This window comes from Malania oleifera, chromosome 2 (genome assembly GCF_029873635.1).
Source record: "Malania oleifera isolate guangnan ecotype guangnan chromosome 2, ASM2987363v1, whole genome shotgun sequence".
Lineage (NCBI taxonomy): Eukaryota > Viridiplantae > Streptophyta > Magnoliopsida > Santalales > Ximeniaceae > Malania > Malania oleifera.
In genome coordinates this window covers 112,310,323-112,319,543 of record NC_080418.1, presented here as the reverse complement: position 1 = coordinate 112,319,543, position 9,221 = coordinate 112,310,323, and the positions used below count along the sequence as shown (strand labels likewise).

Here is a 9,221-nt window from a genome sequence, read left to right as displayed (position 1 = left end):
TGGAGCCTCCTTCTGCGCAGCACGAATCCTCTCTTGTAGGGTCGGCTGCCCCACCAAGTTGGCAAGAATAGCCTGATGATTCCCTTCCACCACCTCCAAGCACAACCTTTCCAGGTCCATATAGATCTAATGTTGAACCCCCACTGCTGACACTGACTCATCAACAGAATTCCGACTCAGAGCAACATCTACCATGTTAGCCTTTCCTGGGTGATAGCTAATAGTGCAGTCGTAGCCTTTTATCAACTCAACCCACCTGCATTGTCTCATGTTTGGTTTTTTTGGATGAAGAAGTACTTCAGAATTTTATGATCAATAAAAATCTCGCACCTTTCACCATACAAGTAATGCCTCCAGATTTTTAATGCAAACACCACCACTGCTAATTCCATATCATGTGTCAGGTAGTTCTTCTCATACTCTTTAAGTTGACGAGAAGCGTAAACAATTACTCTGCCCTGCTGCATTAGAACACAGCCAAGACCCTTTTTAGAGGCGTCATTGTAGATAACAAATCTGCCATCCCTAGATTGAATAGTCAGGATTGAAGCAGTAACTAGTCGCCGTTTCAGCTCCTGAAAACTCACCTCGCACTCGTCAATCCAATCGTACCTCAGGTTCTTCCTCGTGAGTCGCGTCAAAGGACCTGCTAAACTAGAGAACCCTTCTACAAAACGTCGGTAGTAACTTGCGAAACCCAGAAAACTTCTGACCTCCTGAACATTCTTCGATCTTGCCCAGTCCACTACAGCCTCAATCTTACTTGGGTCCACTTATACACCTCCTTTGGACATGACGTGCCCTAGAAATGCAATCTATTCCAGCCAGAACTTGCACTTCTTTAGTTTAGCATGCAACGTCTTATCGCTAAGCATTTGCAATACCAACCTCAAATGAACTTCATGCTTTGCAGCGCTCCTAGAATACACTAGGATGTCATCAATAAATACCATGACGAACTGGTCTAAATATTCATGAAAGACCCTGTTCATCATATCCATAAATGCTGCAGGTGCATTAGTCAAACCAAAAGGCAAAACCATAAATTCGTAATGGCCATATCGGGTTCGAAATGTTGTCTTCGTAATGTCCTCCGCTTTCACCTTCAGCTAGTGATACCTAGATCGTAGATCAATTTTAGAGAAGATCTGCGTGCCCTAAAGCTGATCAAATAGATCATCTATCCTGGGTAGTGGATATTTATTCTTTACCATTACCTTGTTAAGTTCTCTGTAATCGATGCACATTCTCATCAACCCTCCTTCTTCTTCACAAATAACACCGATGCTCCCCAAGAAGAAACACAGGTCGAATGTACCCCTTGTCTAGTAGCTCCTACAGTTGTTCTTTCAACTCTCTTAATTCATCTAGAGCCATGCGATATAGAGCTTTTGAAATTGGCGCCATATTTGTAGCTAATTCTATAGCGAATTCTACTTCACAATCCGGAGGTAATCCTGGCAAGTCCTCTGGAAACACGTTAGGGAACTCGCACACTACTGCAATCGCCTCCAGCTTACATTCTTTAGTCAGCGTGTCTTTCAAAAAGGTCAGATACCCTTGGCAACCCTCCCGGAGTAACCTTCTAGCATGCAAAGCTAAAACGATCTGTGGTGCAGAATGCACACACGATCCTAGGAACTTAAATTCATGCTGCCCTGGCAGTCTAAATATCACCTCCCTCTTGCGGCGATCGATACTGGCATAACTAGCGGATGACCAATCCATCCCTAGGATGATATCAAAGCCATACATATCAGATGGCCCAAGGTTAACTAGTAGTACCCTTCCAAGAATTTCAACCGAGAATTCACAGACTACCTTGCTACACCCGACCACTGATCCTGATGGAGAGAGCCACTACCAATTCATTATCTAATAATTGAACCTCCAATCCACAGATTTTAACAAATTCTCAGGAAATAAAAGAATGTGTTGCCCTAGAATCAAATAATATGATAGCTTTATCAGAATACATGTAAATGATACCTGTGACTACATCACCAGCATTCTCTGCGTCGCTAGGTGTCAAACAATACACCCTAGCCTGGGCTGTACCCCCTTGCTGACCGCCACGTTGCGCCTCTGTATGATTGTTGTGAGGTTCCACTGTTTCCTGGCAGGTGACAATCTCTCGCCTTATATCCCTACCTACCGCACCGCATACAAGCCCCTATAGTCAGCCAACACTAACCAGCGAGCTTCCTACCACAAAGAGAGCAAACTTGGGAAGTTGCGGTGTTCTGAAACGTACCACGACTATTCCTCTTCCAGTTACCCTGCCTCGCCCCAAAAGAACAACTAGGAGGTGTTGGCCTCTTCTTCAGGACCTGAACCTCCACGTCCTCAAGCAGACTCTCCTCTGCCACAGTGGCTTTATTGACCAGTGTAGCAAAGTCTTGCAACTACAAGATCGCTGTCCGTCTACAGATCTCCTTCCTCAAACCTTTATGAAACTTCCAGGCCTTCCTCGCTTCATCCGGTATCATGAATAGAGCAAATTGGGATAGCTCCTAGAATTTGGCAGCGTACTGCTACACCGACAGTGACTTCTGAGACAAGTTCCTAAATTCCTCCATCTTCGCGTTTCTGACCGTGGCCGAAAAGTACCGTTCAAAGAATAGCTCTCTGAAACGGGACCACGTCATCGCTACTAGTATAAGTCGGTGTTCCTCCATCTTCTCAACCGACACGCACCATCTCTCTACCTCCCTTGACAACTTGAACATTCCAAAGGTTACTTTTTGCTTCTTTGTGCATTTCAAAACATGTAGGATTTCCTCGATCTCCTGGATCCAATTCTCAGTATGAACTGGATTTGCACTTCCTACGAACACCGAAGGCTTCAACCTGGTGAACTGATCAATGAAGCAACCCATCTCAGATGTGAGACAGTCCTTCCCCTTATTCGCTCACACCACCTCAGCCATAAGTTACTGAGCAAAATCCCGTAATACACTCGTAGAGTCACTACCGGCCTCTTGGCTAGCACCCTCACTACTACTGCCACCTATGTTGGTAGTAATGTCCCTGGATTGCATCCTGAAAGGTAAAAAAGAAAAACCATTAGAAGGGTAAATGCCTAAATATCAGCTAATACTATTTTACTATAGACTCAGTCCCCTAAAATCATATTTTCAATATTAACGTACTCCATTAATTTAACATCATCATTCTAACTCAAATCCTGCCCTTCTACTTGGAAACAAAACTATCAATACACTGCCATGATTTTCTGAACCCTTCGAATGATCCAGAAAACATTGAAGTCTGCCAAAGGAATTCCGTCTCCAGGTGTACAAAAAAAAACCTGAGGTCTCATCCATGTCCTATACTTTAGTATATTCTATACTACAGAACTAGAAAGTTCTTAATTCTAAACATATCCCTAACCAGGCAGCATGATTTAAATCACACTTCCAACTAGTCAAGGGCTCTGATACCAACTGTAGCGACCCGGCCCTTTAAACGGACCCAGGTTGCCAACCTACATACATAATAACCTGTACCTGATAGACATACATGAACTACCCACCCTAAACAGGGACATACGGGTGTAAATCATAAAAAACTGGGATATAAATGTCCCCTGAAAAACATAAATATCCATCAGGATTTATACTAGGTATATACCAGAGTCTACCAACTGTATTATTAAATTCTCAAACATCCAACTTTATGCATAAATCAGTGTTTACAACCCCCAAAATGACGCTTCTAACTAAGTTTATTACATAACCGAATACTTACACAACTAAACTAAAAACCACCCTCCCAGTCACTCTATCAACTAGGACCGACGTCCTAAAGGACCTGAAAATAGAGGTTGTATAACGGGGTGAGACACTTCTCAGTAAGTAAGAAAGTATTATAATCAGTGTGTGACCACATGTGAGTATTTCAATTTAAAACATATATCCATATATATTAAACAAAGGTTTTCAATACTAAAGCACAACATAGATATCAATATAAACAATATCGTTTTTCCATATCAGCTTTTAAATCATGTATATGAATATAAAACGACCAACAGCTTGGTATCACAAATAATGTCTATTTTAACCCATGGCATGGTTTGTGCACTGGTATCTATAACAATGCCTTGTTAGTGCAAGCACTGTCATGTATCTCATATATAGTCCGACTGCCTCCCCTGGTCCATTATTCACCAATGATTACAAACTCCTGCAAGCCGACCCTCTCTGTACCCACACCGCTTAGCGTGTGTGGTTGCACTGTACTCACTAGCAACGGAATCCGAGCTTTTTGGTTTCGGGACTGTAAACCCTTGTACCCTGAAGTATTTCAACTCCAGTTCGGTAGTATCTATCAACCCCTTAGTCAGTAGTATCTTTCAACCCCTTAGGTGGTAGTATCTTTCAACTCCAACAGTCGCAAGTTGTGGATCCACTTATTATATATACAATTTACAACAAAACATGATAACCTGTGCATATCCAGTATTTTCACAAACTCATATATCTATATCTGGTATAAACTGGCACACACCCTCTCGGTTTACCCTTTTTGCATAATGAGCACGGTATATAACCGGCACCTGTTTTTCAATACTTTCCAGTATAACAATTTTGAACTCCATTCCCATAATCCATATCAAATGTTCACAAGTTCATTTTCATCCACATGTCACACTAATTTAAACAAAAATCCGCTATATAGTATATAATACAATAAACACCATTTAAATAAAAATAAGGGATTCAGGAATCTCCTACATACATAATAATACAAATAAAGAAGTTTTGAAACATTTGGAGACCATACGCCAAAACCCGTATTTTTAGCAAAATAGTAAAATCACGAAACCTGGCATTTCAACCCGGTGAAATTTAGTAAAATAGTAGTCAAATCAATCATATGAATGTAAACTATCTTTTTAGCGGTTTAGTTTTACGAAATAACTCTTGTAATCAATTTTCCCTTACATTAAACTTGAAATCGAAATAAGAATGAACCGATCGAAAACAACGACTCGGGGTCCCAAAAACTTAAAAACCAAAGAACAATACTTCAATATAATTTCCTATACTACTGATCTACCAAACTGAAATCGAATTTAGACCCTTACCTCGATTTTAAGGAAAATCTCGAAATTCCACAAACGAAGATCCGTTCCACAATAAACGAAGAGATTCTCCTCCAGACCCACATGGTAATGACGGATCGTGGATTCTGGCAACGAATGGCACGAAATTCTAGAAAGAGAGAGAGAATGAGAGAGTTTATAGAATAAAACCTAACTTAACCTTTAAGTAATCTAAATAAATATCTCCTCCAATATATTTATATATAAATATCTCAAAATATCTCCTTTCAAAATATCTTCTCCAAAATATCTCCTCCAAAATATCTCTTTATTTATTTATTTATCATTCATTATTTATTTATTTATTATTTATTATTTATTTATTTTTATTTTTTCTTGGTCGGGTTACTACACTCTTACTTTGCAATTTAGCCTCCTCCAATGCAGAGAAGGGAAATGGAAGATCTTATATAGCAACTAAGTGTTAGCTTGCAAGAGTTCATGGCAAGCCAAAATGTGATCAACTCTTAAACTTCTCAAGCCATCAACGAGACAAGCACTGATTTGATTAGGCTGAACACATTATTGAATGCTTTGGAAGTAGATGAATCCCAATTTCAAGCCTAGCCAGATACTCAAGTGCAGATTGCAATCATGGAACTATCATCTTCTATTGAAGCGAATGTCAATGATTGCAATGTCGAAGCAAATCTCAGCAATAGTAAGGTGACTGGTGCACCAGATGAAGAAGTTGAGTAGCATGGTGAGAGTTTAACCTTCAAGGAACCAGGTACAAACTTTAATGTTGATGCTTCTGAAGAACCAAAGGTAATTGTTCCAAAAACTTTTCCTCAAATACCGGTTTTTAAGGAAGTATATTTCCTGGAAACTATACTGGATAAGGATCATTTCTTGTTAAAACAAGAAAGACAATTTGAAAATGTGTTGTTTGATATTGTGGAGAGTATTGATTTATTTAGAGATCACTTCTGTGTAGATAACAAAACAAACTCATTGTGACGACTCAAATTTGGAGACCCACCAGTTCAATTTATAAATCTACACCCACCAGACAAAATTCCTCTCGAGCCTCCTTCAGACACACTATGACATTTTTTCTTTCCTTTGTTTTCATTTTTTTTCATTCTGTCTTATTTTTAGTTTATTGATAGGTACATTTCCCTTTAGTTCAGTTTTCCTTTTCCATTACTTCTCCACCCAGGTACACCCTACATTTCCCATGCATAGTTTTTCTATTTCCCCTATGCTTTCACATTGAGGACAATGTTCCATTTTAGTTAGGAGGGTGAGCATTTGCATGTGACACTGTGCACGTACACGTACTAGGTTTTATATTTAAAAAAAAAAAGCAAAAACAAAAACGAAACAAAACAAAACAAATTTCAAGAAAAAAAAAAAAGAAAAGAAAGGAAGAAAGAGTAGCAAGGAATTACACTGAAATATGTCATGCTTAACACTGACTTATACCCTTCACGTACTTGCATATAACCTAATAATAAGACACTTGAGTCATTTATGAATAGTTTCTCTTTATACGACTTTGTAACTCCATGAAGAATTGATTGGTGGTACAATCGTGTTAATCTGACTATATAATTTCTTGTATCTACCTGGTATCTCACGAGACTGAATAAACACATTCACATGATTCATTACACTTAGGGTTTCCTGTGAGCACTGAGAGAATACCCGTGGCGATTATGACACCTTGTGAGATATCCTTAAGCTATTTATCGTCCTTTTGAGTGTTAACATCAAATCAGAGTTCATGGAACTCAAATCTCTTTCCTTCTTGATGATTCCTTGTACACTAGCCTCTGTTTTTTATTTGCTAGCCTAGAGGTGATATATAGTGGGGAGATAGAAACCTAAGTCTTGTAGCCTACTCAAGATGTGAAGGCTGAGCCACCCCTAGAGATAGACTTAGTTCATGGACCAATATTCGAGCTTAATTCTCGTTAATGGTATGAAGATAACAAAAGAAGTGTAAAGATTGTCTTAATTGATCGAGAAAAGACAGAAAATGAAGAATGAGCAAAAGAAAAAATAATAAATAAAAATGCGCATGAAATGAAATGCTAATGCCTGCTCCACAAAAATACCACAACAAAAAAAGTCAAGGACACGACACATGTTCTCCACGTATAAAGATTCTTCAACCAGTTAATGCCTCAGATGTATTCACAACAAGTTTATGAATAAGTTGATCTAGGGTGGTCTCAGTTGGATAAGGTGAGTAGGTGAGAAGATGCTAGGGTGAAGGACCTGACACCTCATAGATAGGCTAGATCCTTCTCAGACTAGTCCACTCCATATACTTAGTGTTGTTCCTTTCAGTATGTGAGATGTTTGATCACAACACTCCTCCTCACATATGACGAGTGAACCCATTCCTTTTATGTGTTCTTGAGGGAATACCAATTAGGCCAATTCAAAGCGACTGTTCTATAGGTATGCATTGGTACTCTAGGTGTACTAAGTCAGAAACATCACACACACCTCGAGACTTTACCTGTTTACACTCGAACTTATATGACCGTATTAACTCTGAATTGTGCTGCTAATTAACTTCATGTGAGTATACTGTTCTTAAATGACATAAATGAAGAAACTTGCATGAGTGACGTGCTTCGAAGTTATGTGCATTGAATATGAATTAGTTAGTGTGAAATTCAGTTATATTCTTGTATGTGAAACGTTATGGTTGTGTCCCATGTGCATTAATTTCATATTCACTAGAGTTCATAGTTGTGGGCACTACCCTGAAATTCATTCATGTTATTTGCTAGAGACTAGCAAAACGTTAGTTGGGAGATGTGATTACGCGCTAAAACTGCGTAATTAGGCATCTTAATTCGGTCATTAGAGTTTATACTTTTAACTAAATTCATAATTACATCCAATATTTCAGTAAAGTGCTTTATTTATAATTTATGAGTTTTATTGAACAATTTATGAATTTTTGGCAATTTTTTGTCGCAGGAAAATTCCCGAGAGCCAAAATTGGCACTAGTTCGTAATTCATGCATAACTCTCCCATATGAGCTCCGATCGAGATGATTCAAATTTCTAAAGAAATAATATAGGATTATCTACAACTTCTATGTTTTGAGTTTTAAGAGAAACGGGCTCTAGTAAGGATGAAATTGGCCATAACTGCGTAAAGTAAAAAAAGAAAATATATATATATATATTAGGATGATGTGACCCGGCCATGCAGGCCGGGTCGGATCCTTCCAAACGGGTCGTGGGTCTCCCCAGGTCTAGAGCAGCAATCCCCCTCCCATCCTTATTTATTCCCCTTTCTTTTCCTTTCTTTCCTGCTCCTCCGCGCACCCTCTGCTCTTTCTCTCTCTTTCATTCTCTTTTTCTCCTTCCCAGCTCTCTCCCTTGCTCCCTTAGTTTCTCTCCCCTATCCCCTGTTCCTCTCTCTATGCCTTTGCAACTCCACACTCGATACTAGAAACTCCTCAGGCCAGCAGTCCCAACACCCAACCTCTACAACACCAGCTCTTCTCTAGCTCTTGCCAGTCCAAGCCTACACTACAGCAGCCATCGTGCTCTGCTGCCAAGCCACCACCACAGCAGCAGCTAGCCACAACAACTTCCCTGCTTAGCTACCTATTGGTAGCTCCACCCAAGCCTCCACCTTTCCTGTAGACATGGCCACGACTATAGCCCCTGCAGAAGCTGCCGGCCATCCTACAACAGCTTCTCATGCTCTCTCTCTCTCTCTCTCTCTCTCTCTCTCTCTCTCTCTCTCTCTCTCTCTCTCTCTCTCTCTCTCTCTCTCTCTCTCTCTTTTTTCTTTTCCTTTTTTCTTCAGTTGTTTTTGTCATACCTTTAAAAGAGTTGCAAGTTTATTACTTTCTTTTGGTTGAAATTTAATTAAAGTTTTGATTTTTAATCTTGTTTGGATATTATAATTAAGGTATATTTATTATTATTTTTTTCTCTCTTTCTCTTCTTATTCGTTGTTAGTATTAGATATAAGTTTTTTTCTTGAGTAATTTTTATTTTTTGATTAAAATCCGATTTGGCTTCTTGAAGAAAAATATAAGAAAAAAATTAATTTAATTTCTTATCTTTTAGTTGGTTATCTTAAATGTTTCAAGATTAAAATAATTAGTTGTTTTAATTTGTTGTTTTT

At 39.0% G+C, this 9,221-nt stretch overlaps 1 protein-coding gene across 1 annotated transcript; it reads right to left on the bottom strand.

The window, feature by feature from the left end:
- Positions 1-1,335: 1,335 nt before the first annotated feature.
- On the bottom strand, positions 1,336-2,879 carry LOC131148312 (uncharacterized). Its single transcript, XM_058098027.1, has 4 exons — positions 2,541-2,879; positions 2,195-2,405; positions 1,990-2,151; positions 1,336-1,844 (listed from the first exon to the last, which is right to left on the bottom strand). Exons 1-4 carry the CDS (start codon positions 2,877-2,879, stop codon positions 1,336-1,338), a joined length of 1,221 nt encoding a protein of 406 aa, XP_057954010.1.
- Between the last annotated feature and the right edge of the window lie 6,342 nt (positions 2,880-9,221).